The 15,703-nt window shown below is 42.9% G+C and overlaps 1 protein-coding gene across 1 annotated transcript in view; it reads left to right on the forward strand.

Moving 5' to 3' along the window:
• The window catches only part of baiap3 (BAI1 associated protein 3), a 30,682-nt gene that overhangs the window by 1,788 nt on the left and 13,191 nt on the right, over positions 1–15,703 (forward strand). Inside the window, exons 2-7 of the mRNA XM_041957018.1 lie at positions 8,011–8,153; positions 8,886–8,899; positions 10,760–10,766; positions 13,660–13,747; positions 14,793–14,876; positions 15,076–15,183. Of these exons, the coding sequence (XP_041812952.1) occupies positions 8,020–8,153; positions 8,886–8,899; positions 10,760–10,766; positions 13,660–13,747; positions 14,793–14,876; positions 15,076–15,183 (435 nt within the window). The 5' untranslated portion in view covers positions 8,011–8,019. The remainder of the gene's footprint in view (positions 1–8,010; positions 8,154–8,885; positions 8,900–10,759; positions 10,767–13,659; positions 13,748–14,792; positions 14,877–15,075; positions 15,184–15,703) is intronic.

A 15,703-nucleotide genomic window follows, 5' to 3' on the forward strand; every position in this document is an offset into this window, starting at 1 on the left:
TCTTGGGATTTTCTCCGGCAATCAATTTCCAAGCCAAAGTGCCCGTCATGTGCCTTGACAACACACACACACACACACACCGGGAGCTTCTGGGAATAGACGGCTGCATGGACTGTGTTTCTCTGTGCCAGAGCCTGCTCGATTATAGATTATGTGTTATCTACAGGTGCATGTAGATCACAGTGTTGTCCACACTTTTCCATGTCCGCTGAGCTCGTTAAAGAGCTGGCAGCTCGATCAATTTAGCCCATATGTCCCTAAGGGCCGGTCACATAATAACATTGATGGCTGATGATGAGGCTCTTGGTTTATATCTAAAAGGTTTTGATTGTCATGCTTTTTAACATCAGCGACACTGCAGAATAATCTACTTACAGTTAGGGTATGAATGTGTGTCCCCTCAGGCTGATGCTGTTGAAGTCCGGAGGAACATGAAGGTCAAAATGTTCACAACCTGTTTGATTCAATTACGTAAACTGTCAGTGTCACCACGAAAGGAGACGCTTTATATTTCCCCTTCATTTTGGCAACTCAGGAGGAATGTAATGAATTGAATGCATGCTCCTAATTACATTGATTGTGAGACAAAGACATGTAGAAAATCACACCCTCCCGTCCATCCTCTCCGCCTCTGTCTCCCCCCATTTGAAACACTCAGCAGCACTCTGACGGAGGAGGCTTTCACACTCAAACACACACTTGGACAAGTGCTCAACAACAAAAGCCGCTAATGACCGACTGGAGCAGAACACATTGTACAGCTTGTTACTTTATCGACGTGCTTCAGTGTCTCTTGCTGCCTTTTGTCTGACGTACACGTTGAAAACATCAAACGGCAAAGAAATGAGAGGTAGGAAGTAGGAAGTTTTCCCCACATCTGATCGACACTGTTGGGTCACACAGTGGCCGGCATTGGCAGATTGAGACACTGTGTTGGGGATAAAGTGTTTATTATCTCTGCCAGGTGTGAGTTTAGGATCATCGCATCCTCCTGGACCAGGCAGCCTAATATTTCACGTGCATGTTAACGGCTGTCTGTTCAAGGACCTCTCATGTTTGCCGTGATTCAGAATTTTTACTAGCAGCTCTGTTTTGAGTCGCCATTGACTGCTGACTCCTCACTCCTCTTAACCAGCCGGTAAGTGATTGACATCTGCCTCAGTTTGGAATCGTGTTTCCTCCAGGGAGAATGAGGAAAAGGCATTTCTGGAAATCAACTCGCCTAAAAACAAGGCTTATCTAGTCTGTTTGGCCTTCGTTGTGGCTGAGAAACTGACATCTGTAGAAAGAATTTGTCTCATCTTGAACTGGAGATGAATTCTGTACTCGATATGTTGTGATCCCCTAAAATAAGGCTTGATACGAGATAAATAAATCCATGTTCTTGTTATTCTGACTGTAAACCTGGCGGAGTTTGTGGTTGTGTTATGTGTTTGTGTCACATCTGTGTTTGATTGTGGCCTGTGACTGCTATACTTGTCAGTATGAACTGCGCATATAGTTCTCTCCACGTTTGGCTGTGTTAAGGTGAACACATTTTAACATCAAAGGTCTTTTTTCCAGTCTTTGTAGAATTCCATTTACCTGTATTTACCAGCTCCTTCTTCTCTGCTGTTACCATAGAGACGCTCCATCCCTATCAGCAAGGCGCCTTTGGCTGCCGGGCTCATTGGCTCTCTCAGGAGAGAGACACTGGTGAGCAAGTGTTTCCCTGGCACGACTTGAGCACCAGTGTAGCGAGAGAGGCATTTACTTGGCTTTGACAGTGTTTCCGTGGCAGCCGGCGCCCCGCCGTCGGTGGCATGTCGACCCGTTTTGTCACTATGGGTTGACGGCTGAGACAGAGTGAAATCCAGTTGGGAGATATCCACTCCTGTAATTGAAATGAGTTCACCTGGGAGAGAGCAGCTCTGCGGCGCCTGTTAGCTGTCAACAGTCCACGCTTTCCAGCCTGCATGCTCTGGATATGATGCGATGCGTTGTCTGTGACACCATAGTTGAAAGTTGGAGAAACATTTTTCTGTTTACTACAGCGAGAGAAAAAAATGCCCCAGGTATTTCAGCTGTGTGGCTTTTTAATGATGTCACAAAGAGAGCATAACAGTGGCAGCAGGTAGAGCAGAAAGCAGTTGAGACTTTCTCACCTGACTGAGCTGTGTCTGGCATTCAGGGACAGTCAAGCTGGAGGCCAGAGGAAATGTTTAGGTAGCAGCTCCTCCTGGACTCAAATTCAGTTTAATTAACATGCTGTTTGGATAATAATACATGTAGATGCAACTCCAACTCACTCCCTGTTAAAACAATTAAACGTGACTGTTATTATATCATTTATTCTTATTGTCCTTAATTGTCACCTTAAAACAAAGACAGGTTTCAGCATCAAGACTTCAAACTGATCTCTAATAGCAGATTAAAGGCGAGACAAAATAAAAAAATGCCTTTTAAACCTATTCCGATCACATTCCCGCTCATATTGTTCACCCATTGAACAATATATGCCAACAAAAAAATGATATATTTGTATTTTTGTATTAAAATCCAATCATGTAAAAGAAAATATGATGTGAGCTTCAACTTTTAGCAGCACAGAGCAAAGATTCTTTATGGTATATCGGTGTGTCTTCCGGTGTTCGCCACCTCAAACCGCCTTCTGTTTCCGCAAAATACCATGGTTACGAGACCGATGACTAGAATTTATTCACTTTGAACAAAGTGGTTTCTGTGACAGCTCCACATTATGCACAAGACTTTTTACAGATGACTGCTCCAGCAAGAACCTCCTCCAGTTTGAGGGGCACGTCAGCCCGCTACGGTAACGGGGAAGATGACGGTGTGGAGGGAGGCGAGTAAGTCCTCTACGATTGAATGGAGGCAAGCGTCCATCTCGCTATGACACGCCCACTTTTCAACGTTACAGTGAGCCTGCCAGCCTCCTGTTTCGCTCAGAAATACGTCACGATATGGAACCAGAACTCTGGACTTTTCTCTCAAGGCTTTACTTCAGCTTTGATGAATATTGTGGTTCAAACAGTGCCATCTACAGGAGTTTTCGTAAGTCTACACCCTCTCTCAGCCACATCGCCAAGTGGAACGTTCCTGTTGGTAGAAAACCACTATTAACAGGATTTTGTTCCATCCCCGACGAAGGCTTGATGCAGAAACGCGTCAAACTTGAGCTTGTTTTTAGGTCTAAAATGGCAATCTCATGACAGCTAAGGCATTTTAATTGTTTATAAAGACAGTCCTTGGAGTGTTTTTTGTGATTTTTGTGGAAATCTGAGAAACCGAGACCTTCCAGAGCTGGAATATTGAATAAAATCTAAAGTGTGGATAAGATATAAAACAGCTCAATGTGAAAAAAGCTGATTCAAATCACCAAAACCACCTAACCTTTGTGTTGCCTTCACATTTCCTTTGCCACTGCTGTTTATAATATAGAATCATAATTGCAGAAACATCAATTTTCTTCCTTTTGAATATACATTATTTCTTTTCCTCTGACCTCATTACAACCCAGAAAGTAGAAAAGTATAGAAGTGGTGACTCTTCCCTTTTCCACAAACCAGACCTTTGACAGAATACAAAACTGATCTTATTAGACCAAATGATGTTTTGTATATTTTATGGATTACACATGAACAAATCTGACTTTCCTTTCTGCCAAATCTCACTCACAGATAAAGAAATGTGCACTATGTTATCCTACAAGGTGATGTTTCTTAAGAAGACCCCTGTCGAAGCTCTTAATCATGTTTAAAATCTCATCTCAGCTCAACCCCAACCTCTGATTTAGTGTACTCACTATTTCTGCTGTTCCTGTGGATAAATATAAGTAAATAAACTTAGCTATTAAACCCTCGTATCTATGACATATTTCCAGTGCTGTCACGTTGGAGATTGACAGCAGAAAGTATCAACAGCTCTGAGATTCAGTCGGCTTTCTGAGGACTTTCAGAAGTGACATTCAGAAATGATACAAGAATAAATCCATCATGCAAGAGGCAGCTACTGAGCAGCCTCTCACTTCAGAGGGTCTTAATGCAATACTGCAAGACATGTTGACAACTAGTTGGCTGGCTGAGTGTTTATATCCACATCCACCAAGTTGACTTCAGCATAGTAAGTTTAGTCCGTATGCCTGTCTGCCATTTTAGAAGTAAAAATAGAGACAATTGATGATATCTGACAGGGAGGGAGTATTGGCACTTCAGCCTAATGGAGTAAAGTGCGGATACTCCAAGTGGATAACAGGTGTCGGCCTCCCGGATCGATAGCATACTGTCCTTTGGCTCGGCCAGTGATGCAACTTGTACCACGAATTCCTGGCTCCCTCGGAGCTGGAAGGCCGACCGCGTGCTGCTCTCTGTGCAGTTGGCCTCGGGGACTGAATGATGGCAGTCGTGCAGGCAAATATGTTTCATTTTCTGGATCCGTTTGGTGGAAGCAGTGTAATTCAAAACAGGCAACCTTCAGCGGTGCCATCCAAAACTAAAAAAAAGAAAAAAAAAATTAAAATGAATCAGCATTGCTTGTGAAATGGGCAGCATCAACTCAGACTCTCTGTGCAGAAGCACACTGAGCTAATTGTCCTCTATTACAGTTCGGTAATAGCAGCGAGTATTGTGTCTTTTGCCGGCTGGAGAGTCAGAACAGGCTCCCAGCCCTCAGTTCATTGCTTCTGCTTCTCACAGATGTACAGACATTGGCTGTCAACTATTGAAAAGAACGTCTGACTGTCTGAGTCTGTCTGACTGTCTTCTGAAACAACTTCTCCATCAATCAAACCCCTTCTCTTTTGTCCTTGTCATTCCTCTGTTTCCGAGTGCTCTGGCTCTTCCTCCTTCGCTGCTCTTCATCAGCGCCCTGCCTGTCAGAGGCGCACAAAAGACTCTCGGTCATCCAGGTGGGGCCGGTTAAAAACGCCGTAAATTGGACAAGCATGGACAAAAGCGACTGGACGCTGTTTAGTGCATATTCGGCTTGACAATCAGCCTCGTTCTCTTCCTCAGTTGCTAGGCAGACGTGCGAGCATCTCCGAGTGTTTTGCTGTAGCAGCTACTGACATTTATGCGATTAATGACCTTGCAATCGTATCATTCTCACGCTTTTTTTATTCCTTGAAATGAGTAATGACATGAAGCGTAGCTCGCACTGTAAACAGCCTCGCTGCCACAGTGGCTTGAAATGTTGTACGGCTAATAAATGTATTCTGGTCCTGTGAGGATTTAGTGGCCGACTTCAATATTGAACCGCAGGTATTTATAAATAGCAAACCTTCAGTCAAGATGAAATGGATTAAGTCCTATTAGATTTACTGCAGCTATGTAATGAAGTTCAGTGTCTGACTTTTGACAGAAAGGTCATAAAGGGGAATTACAGCTTAATAAAATATTCACACCAATTACGTGGCTCTTGGGAATGCAGTACTTTCTTATTTGTGTTACAGAAAACAGGAAGACTGTTTGTTTTTTGGCTCCCTGTTCCCACAGACTCGGCTTCGGCCACAGGCGACAGACTAAACTGAGCTGGTTTAAAAGCAAGTGATGCTGCAGTGAAGTTTGCTTAGTTAACATTTTCTTTCGCCCTTACTTAGAATGCAGACACTCTCTCCAGGGAGCACTGACAGCGCGCAGTATTGTGATGAGGTCACATAATTCAGTTACTTAAAAGACACCATGAAGCCAAAATGAGAGTTCACTCTATGGCACTCGGTCGCAGAGAATTGCTTAGCAACACAGTGCCAATCTGTCTAAGGTCGCCGGATCGGCTCATTTTTTTTTAAATTCATGTTTCACAGTCACGATAGCCAGAGTACGCCTTTCTCTGCAGAGGCTTAGATATGAGTCCTGCTTCTGTTAAACCTCATCAAAGCGAAAAGCTGCCGTCTGTGAACATCTGTAAGAAAGTCATGGTTTTAGTCTTAGGTTTGAGGTTTAGTTTTAGTTTTTATCAAAGGTGGTTTCTCATGATACATCGCTTTTGTGGTTAAAGGGCACAAGAGTTGTGTTTTGCTCTTATTACTTGGAACACTCAGACATTTGGGGGATTTACACTTATTTGCTGTCTTGCCAAGAGTTAGATGAGAAGCTTGATATCACTCGTGGGTTGGTAAATATGAAGCTACAGCCAGCCAGCAACTCGTCTTAGCATGAAGACTGGAAATAGCTAGCCCGGCTCTGTGCAAAGGTTAGACAATCCAGCTGCTGCACCAGCAACTGCAACACTCACTATGGTAATGAACACATTGTCTGGTTAGTTTAAAGCATTTAAAAGAGTGTAAAAATGACCAGTTTTCAAAACTAGTGTTCCAAAGTGCTTTACACTCAACAAACAAAATCAACGCCTGGTGCTGATGTGCCTGTGAGCAAAGAGTGTCACAACCTCCTGCAAGCAGCCCCCTGGTGTGAAAGGTTTTCATCATATCATTTGTTGGGAAAGATGTTCAGCTAACCCCACAATAAAAAGAAAGTAAGCACAGCTTCCAGATTCACGTCAGGACCAGCTTCTCCATGTCTCTGCGCCGCTGCATGCTATCACAGGGTGAAACATGGTGGCTTTGCACTTAGTGCCAGTATTTTAATTGTTTGCATAAAAAGAACGAAAGTCTGAATTATGCAATTAACAATACAAGTTTAATTACAGTAATTGTATTACTCTTGTTGTGCAGGTGCAGAAGTTATAACTGAATGTGCTTCTCATTAAACAGCCAGTGCATTTCTGCATTAACACTTCTCTGTAGACCTTTTAACTGAAATTAGTTTCCCATCTGCAAACCACATCACACTACACTTCTCCTGCAGGCTCTTCTTTTATTGATATTCTCTGTTTTCTCACCATCTGGCTGACTCAGCTGCTTTTGCAACATATTCTGGATATAGCCAGTGGTGGAATGTAACTAAGTACATTTACTCAAAGTACAAATTCAGGGTGCTTTTGCCGCTTTATACTTCTGCTCCACATCTCAGTGAAAACCACGCATCTCCACATTTGGTGATCTTGACTTTTTCTGATAAACTGGAGGTTCTTTTAAGCGTTCCTCATTCTTAAAATCAATAAATGGTTGTAAACACTCCTGGATTAGCTGGAAAATGCTTCGCCACAAAGCTGAAAACAGGCTGTTTTTCTCATGAAAAGTTGACTTTTTAGAGATATGTGGTTCTAACAGGACAGCGACACTGCAAACAAATGATGATCTTGTAGAATTTGATGCATCACTGCAGATTAAACTGTCCATCAGTATATAAATGAGGAAAATTAGCTCCAACTTAAACATCTACAGCAGTAAAATGCAACACACACATTAACACAGCAGTATAACTTATCCGAAAACTCAACATATAATAGTAAAACATAACCAGGAAGCATTCTAATACTCAACGAGTACTTTTACTTACTTTTCATACTTTGAGTAAATCTTGCTGATTATACTTGTCCAGGTTTACTTGAGGTTTTATATGCAAGACTTTTACTGGAAGTGGAGTTTTTTCACAGAGTGATATCAGTACTTTTACTGAAGTAAAGGATCTGGATACTTCTTCCACCACTGGGCAGTGGTCTCTTCTCGTTTTTACCCTGCAGATGTCCCAGGTCTATGATTAAGAGAAAGTATTTCTAGTAGCTTTTTTCTTAGCTGTTCCTGTTATTTTTTTCTGTTTTTGTGAAATTGAGGCTCTTGTGGCTGTGAGGCTTCTTGATTTGCATATTATGTCCAAAGTGTGGTCCCAAAAATAAAAGTCGGTCGACTCTGAGCTGACCGGACTAAAAGGTGGAAGATAAATGGTACACCCTGCGGCATCAGTCAGACAGAAATAGAACACACCTTCTGCTTAGGAAGAGTATAATTACGTTAAAAGAGGAAGGGGGCCAGGGGGGTGATTATGCAGCTGATTAGACCACAAGAATCCCCCAAACCGACTGTATTTCTCAAAACAGCCAGCTGAAATTAAATGCATTTTGACTCACGTCCTCAATCAGGGGTCTGATGGTCGCTCCTTGTCTCTGCCCTGACAGTGAAAGATCATGACGACGCTGCTGGACCTGAAGAGTAGTGTGCTGAGGCAGGTGCAGAGGAGCCAGTCGCTGAGGAGCCGAAGGGAGCCTCCGCCCACCGCCGGCAGCCCCCTCACACACTGTCCCGAGCCCTTACCTCGCAGGTGAGTCGCTGGTGTGCACGCATACACGCTTCCTCAACTTCTGGAGCCGCTTTCTGGCTTTTATGATGGTTTTTCATTTATGTGGCATTCACGGGTTTTTGTTTGAAGCTCGTAGCCTGAACTTTTTGCTCTTTTGCTAGTAGAAGTCAGGCTGTGGTGCCCTCTCCAGATCCCTTGCTTGAATTTGAGCAAGAATCAGGAGGCAGGCTGTTTGTTTTTCTATTTTCTAGAAACATAGTTTGCAGCTATATTTGCTTGATTGCTGCTGTTAAGAACAAGTAATAGCTTTGATAATGAGTCTGTTTGTAGAGAAATTGAATTGCAGTCGGTGTAGCTCAGAGGGATAATGACAGCCTTTTCGAAAACGGCGGCACACGCACATAAGCAATAATTCATGCCTGTTATTCATTTGTTTTCCACTGGCCGTCCAGCTGGAGCCATGGGTCGTCATTTCTTGTCAACAGAGTGTTTTAATGTGGTTGGCATTTATTCCAGAGTTGTGGCTCACTGTGAGCGATGCCGTGCACAAGCCGCCTCACCCCTGAGGACACATCAACCACGCTATTACATGCGCAGTCAGGCTCTAACTGGGATCACAAACGCTGCTTTCTTGCATATCAGTTTACACCACACGGACCTGATGTCAACATGTCTGAGTGCCCCACAGTACAGCACGCTGCTAGATCTGCTGCTTTTTCTCATCCTAAGGTCTAATAAACTCAACATCTTTAGGTTTTGGACAGTTGGTGAGACAAAAGAAGCAATCTGAGGACATTATCTTGGGCATTGGGAAATTGCAATCAGTATGTTGTTACATTTAAGACAGGTAAATAACTGAATTAATTTAGTGTATTTATAGGTATGTCATGTACTATATCTATGCATTCTTAGTTTTTTCTGTTGTACTTTTAAGGTTTCTCATATCTCAATTAATGCATTATCATTAGCTTGACAGCGCTGTGTTCTTGGGGGCGTGGAGAATAAACAGGATCTTGGTGGATTTTGTATCTTGATCTTGATCTTGTCTGATCAGGATTTTTTTCCCCGTTTTCTTTTCCTTGCCTGGCTCGTCGCAACAAATTAAGTGGCACAGGTAAAATCATCTGTTTTTTTTTTTTTTTTCCAGTCTTGTTTTGAAGCTTCATCCAAAGCCAAAAGTAATAGTATGAACCTGAGGTTTCTATAGCAACCCAAACACAGGCTGCTGCCTCGATGTGAACTTACACTTGTAATGACGACGATGTCTATTTTTAATGCGGAAGAACCTCAGACGCTGTGTTGAACACTGATCAGTGTTAGATTTAAAAGAGTCATACTAGACACACAGAGGAATTTTTCATGTATATTTTTATTCATTCATGTTCTTGGTGCAGTCTTGGTATGTTTTATCAAATTGTAATCTATGATATCGAATGTTTTTAATGCAATTTCATCTAAAAACTACCCCAGTAAGGCCCTATTTAAGTCTTTCTTAAAGAGCGATTTGAACAGACAGTATCTCACCTTTTTCTCATTTCCCACGCCAGCTCACTGGAGCGACAGCCTTCCCACTGAGCCTCAGCCGTGCACATACCCAGAGCGCTCATCATTAGAGGCAGGCTGCTGATCTTTGTTATCCATTCAGGCTGCCACTGCCCTGCCTGCACTCTCACTTTAATTGAGAATTTGCAAATGAGGCCGGGCGGATTTGGGCTGCTCCGTCCACAGTTGTTGACCCACTGGTACAGTCGGCTGAGCTCGCAGAGCACGGAGCGGCACGACGGGGGTGAACTTTTTTAATTCAGTCCAGCCAATTATGCTTTTACTGCTATGCGAGCTGGTTGTTAAGACTGTGGAAATGACATAGTCATAGACGTCATACAGCATAAAACCCACAGGGATTTACATTTCTATTTCTGTTTTGGCTTATTATTGTTTGCTTGCTTCTCTGTTCACTTCCATCTCTTTCTACAGTGATGGACTGCACTGTGTTTTCAATCAGGAGCTCGCTGCAGTGTCATTAATGGATTTGACCTCCTCAGTGTCACTGGATTGGGCTCATTTTTTAATGAATGCAGAATAACACAAACAGAATGACATTAAACGGAGACCCCAAATGCGCATGCAATTATAGTAATTAATGACAGACAGACTATACATTTAAAGGGTAAGGCTGGTGTTATTATATATTATTATTATTGTCAGTAACCACCTAAATGAATGTGTTTTTGCATCTCTCGCTTCTCTTTCCTGAGGTCTGCACCTGCACATGGCACTCAGCCCTGTTTGTGACGGTGTCTTTTAAAGTCTTTAAAAACTGATGCTTTATAAAGTAGTTTTTCATTAAGCCTCATTTCACATTCAACATTTAGCAAATCACTTCTTTTTTTTAACTCAAGTGAACATTTCATTTCATTGGACTATTTTTAACCATGGATTAATGCACATTCAGTCCTGTTCCTGACCTTTTGGTCTTGAGGGCTTAAAATAAAGCAGTGTCTGCATGCAACCCTTGAGCACTCGTTTCAGGTGTGATTTTTCCCTCCACACATCTCAGATTGTGTCATTTGAATAATTGCCAGTCAGTCAGTCACCTCTCAGATGTATCCGATGACCCACTGGTGGAGTCCACAGGTTGGGAACCACTGCCAATTATTTCCCAAGAATAATGTACGTGTGATTGAGTTTGAGTAAACTACAGTCCCTGTGTTCATCGTAGTAAAGGAATGTGTCACCCACTGCCATAGTGGGGTTCATTGCTGTGTTTTTAATAGACAACAATGGAGCTCTATGGCACAGAAGAAGAAGAAGCTGTATCAGGATTTGTCTTTGCAGGAAATACTCGTGAGCAGGATCAGTTCATTCAGGATGATTTATTTTCTTCTTTCTTTGGGATTTGTTGCCAATAAGAAACAGGTGTAATCAGGCTTTTCCTTTAAACCAGTAACCCCGAACAACAGCAGCGATGGTCAACATTTAATCCCAGAGGAAAGAATTCCCACAATACAGCTATTATATAACTTTCACTCCATGACCCCATACTGTCAGCTCCGTTCTGCAGTTGTAGCTGAGACTGCTGCTGCACGTGTTTGTGAATGGAGAGATTCCATCAGAGCGATCGTATCTCCAGTGTTTTCACCTGTGATGTTTTGTTGCTGCATCAAATGTGTAATTATAGTGAAACAAACAGTCTTTTGTGTCGTGTTGAGAGGGGATCCCTGTCTTGGAGATCCTCTATTCTGATAGGAGCCGCAGGCTGATCGTATGGACTGACAACCACCAGCGATCACATTAAAAAAAACCATCTTATTTTATTAGAATGCATACAGACGTCACATTGTCTTTCATGCTGCAGACAACAGTGATGTCTGCACTATTAATTACGATGTATGCACTGCCATATTATATTGCAGTCTGAAGTGGAGTGGTGCTGTCACCGTCACACTCCCAATTAGTCACGTTTAAACACGCAGATAGAAGAAGTTCAGAGCGTTCATGTTTTCCTTCTGATTTACTCTCGAGACAGGAAAACATAATTTAATGAATTCTGAAAATAAATTAGAATGAAATGACAGTTTTGTTTGTTTTGTTTTTTTTAAAGGACCTGTTTCCTAGCAACATCAAATCAGTTTGTTATTCTGGTGGCGTGTGTGTGTGCATGTGTGTGTGTGAGAGAGAGAGGGAAAGGTTGAAAGACATCAACATCCTTTTTCTTTTAGGTGTATCAAATCACAATTGACTGGATTTGGGCACTATGTCTGCTCATAAACACGTCCCAAAGACCCCCAGACCGTTTGTATAAATCCTCAAGCTGTCTGACTGACAGAAGAGACAGATTTCTGGATCCGAGAATGCCCAGGACGATTGAAGATGGATGTGGAGAGAACTGAGCGCCTCACAAGTATTACAATCAAATGAAGCTTATTTGTACTGAACTGTATGTGCAAATAAAACTGTAAGCTCCAAAAAAATAAAACAAAGCCTCCCATCTCTTGTCAGCGGGACAGGCTTTGTTTGTGGAGTCATTCACAGACTGTACACTCGCTTTTCTGCTTTCAAGCTTCCAAACACTGACTGAGGGGGTTCAGTTGAGAATAAAGAGTCAGCTTTTGTTCGGTATTTGGTAAAATCAACAAACACACCCGTGAGGCTGAAAAGTAAAGGCCTATCCTTGTCGCAAAGTAGTCTCGTTAAACTGAAAACCTACATTCAAATAATCCCCTTGATTTCATCACCAGACACTTAAAGGGTAATTGTGTTCTGCTTTTGCAAGCAAATCATCCTTTTGTGAAAATACAGGGATTTCCAAGAAAATGAATCAGCAGTTATTTTGATTTTCTAATAATAAATAATAAAAGCTGGTTTTCTGAGGGTTTGGGACTGCTGGTGGGTCGAAACAAGCAACAAAATCTGATTTATGTCACCTTGGGCTTTTTTAAATATTTTCTGACCTTCTAAGGACAAAGCGTTTAATCGATTAGTTGAGTAAGTAATAATTACTTAATGCCTGACCGCGAAGCATGACTGTGGTGGTTTGCATGTGTTGTGGCATAAATTTCGGGATATTTTTGGAGGGCATGCGATATTTCATGTTTATTCTGGCATTGCTGAGAGATTTGAACCATTTTAGCAGGTTTCGCAGGTTTTACAGGGTTTGACGGCAGTGGCAACTTGACCAACTCGCGCAGCATGGCTGCCATTAGTCCTCATCAATACCTCAGGGGTTTGCCATCCGCTCCCCGACCGCGGAGAGAGTCGGTGGGTGCTGAGATGGGCTGCCACACGCCTGCTGTGATGCGATGACGCTAATAAAGGAGCGTGACGGGGCCTCTGTGGACGGCTCCGCTGTGTAATGCGATGGGGTTGGCTGTGAGATGAGAAAGGAGACAGAATCCGGGAGGGGTGGGGGTGTGGAGGCAGACGGCATGGCCGATCCCGACAGCTCTGCTAGAGGGAGGATAATGCCCCGGTGAGGTTTGGGGAGGGGTGAGAGGTGGGGGTGATGGTAGTGGTGGTGGTGGGGGGATTCCCAAGGTGTTCAGCCTGCTACTCCCTCCCTGAATGTGGCTGTATCACCATGACAACTGGGGCCAGCGGGAGCCCGGGGATTCACTCACACCTGGAAGAAAGAGAAAACATCATTTGCATTTTGCACACCGCCCTGCTCATCATAGTGGATTAACATGGTTCATGCAGAGTGCAGACATGTTGGATCACTGAGTGCTTTGGTCCAGACCTGCTTTGCTTTCTCATGCATGAGATAAGACGGTGTTTGATAGCTAAGACGGAGGTGAGCTGCAGGCATTCAGTGTGAAATGGAAACAGATCATCTTTATGATATAACAGGATGCAGTGTGATCCCACAGATGTCACCGAATCCCACTTTTAATTACGATAAATGATCTGATGTATCTGTTTACCACAACACAACATGCATTTCACCTCACTTTTACTTGTAAATCAACACATTTTCCAAGTATTTTGTCCCTGTTTTAGAGATGAATTGTCAATCTGTTCGTCTTGGCAGGATTTCCGAAGAGAGCGTGGAGTTCTTTGAGCGTGTGAATGCCATCCTTCAGAAACAGGAGAACATGCTGCGGGCTGCCCAGGCTGAGGTAGCCCCCACCCCGACTTCCACCTTTCCATCTGTTACACACTCGAAGCATGTTTGCGTAGCGTGTCGACCTCAGCTCTGTCACTCAGCCTGCATGACGTTCGCAGACAGAAGGGCCGGGTTGAGTTGTGCGCTCAGAAGACTGGAAGCTCAGCTTTGACGAGCCTGCTGTTGATGGCAGCGTTCAGCTCCTCCTGCTGCCGCTGCTAACCAGGCGGTGATGCTGTATTAACGTGTTTGCAGAGAGAAGCTGATGCCCTTATGTCCAAATTGTTGTTATGACGGGGCACTAAAAAAAGAAGCAAAAACCAAAAGAGTCATCATCAAAACAGAAGGAACATCCACACAAGTTGAATTTGGGTCTGTTTTCCTTATTGTGGATATCTGAATCTGGAGCAAACATGTAAGCTTATCAAACACAATGCATTATAAAGGCTTTTTGCCTGTGACCCATTACAAAAAACCTGTCAAGTTGTCTCTTTCCTGATGCCTGTGAGTCGTCGGTAGGGTGATGTCCCGTTTAAACATCTCAGATGGTTTTGAGCAAATAAGTATATGACGCCCAAAGTGGTAAAAATATCCAATATTTCAACATTCCAATGTTAGCATCGTCCCACTACTCCCCAAATTTATCTTGTGACCCTTTGGAGGGTCCAACCCCAAATTTGGAAGCACTGCTAAAGTACTTACTGCATATAAACAACCAGCTCCACCTCAACAAGCTACAGCAGTAAAATCAGTCTCTCTCTCTCATCACTCACACAATGCTTTAACATGTAATCAAGTGTTTTTACGTTGCTTTTCTGGTACTTTTAGTTAATGTAAAGCTCTGAATAATTCCTTCTCCAGTAGAGGGTTAGGGTTAAGGTTAGGAGTAAGGGGTTTAGGGTTAGAATGAGGCAAAATAAAGGAAATCAGTGGAGATGTTACTCCTTTAACTAATGATTGGCATGCTGTTGTCAGTACCTTTCTGTGAGCTGCTCTTAGTCAACACGACCATTAAAAAAAGTTTTTGTTTCGGCTCATTTGTTTCTGTCCCTTCACAGTGCCAAAGAGGGGCCTGCACGGTCCCGCCGCCCCAAGAGCATGTGGACCAGTCCTTTATCCCCAACAGAATCAGCAGGACAGAGGTGCGTCAGCTCAGCTTCTCTCTTTTCATTGTTTTTCAGCAGGGATTAAATCTTAAAAGTCACAAAAACAGAACACAGTCTAGGTTTGTTTTTTTTTCTCTATCCCTGCTTTTGATGTGCAGCAGAGCAGAAAGCATGAAGGCGAAACAGCATTTTATGTTTGAAGGGTTGTTATTAAGTGGAGTGTGTTTTCATGTAGCTGGACCTGCTTTATGAGGAAGCTGTGTACACGGTGGTCAACCGGGTGGGAGTGCCTTCATCAGAGCATGTGAAAAGTGACGAAGAGCTGTTTGCTTACCTGCTGAAGGTATCTATCTATCTATCTATCTATCTATCTATCTATCTATCTATCTATCTAAAAAAAAACTGACTGTATTTCCTGAGCAGCGTTAAATCTCTGTTCGTAACACTGACTCCAGCCTCACAGAGACAGTGTTATTTGCTGTGAGCAGGCTGTAAGAATCTGAGCAGATGCTCTTGGCTCAAACCTGATTAAACATCGAAGCCCAGTCACACTATGTACTGATATTCAGCTGTGATATTACATCCATTCAGATGATGCCATGCTGCCTCTTTTATGTCTGCAGTGGGCGTCTTTTTTTTTTTTTTTTTCAAGGTGTGTTACATTTTCCCATCTGGTCAGGTGCTGGCAGGAGCTCTGACTGAACCAAATCTTTGATAAAATGAAGGAATTTCAGCGGCGTTGTAGTAGATTTTATGTCAGCTTTAAAAAAACATGTCTGTTCAGTTATGTAGAATTATATATCCAGGAACTGAGTGTTTCTAGAATGTTTATTCAGGTTTTTGTTGCTCTTTTTTCCACTGAC

The sequence above is a fragment of the Chelmon rostratus genome, chromosome 17 (genome assembly GCF_017976325.1).
Source record: "Chelmon rostratus isolate fCheRos1 chromosome 17, fCheRos1.pri, whole genome shotgun sequence".
Classification (NCBI taxonomy): Eukaryota; Metazoa; Chordata; class Actinopteri; order Chaetodontiformes; family Chaetodontidae; genus Chelmon; species Chelmon rostratus.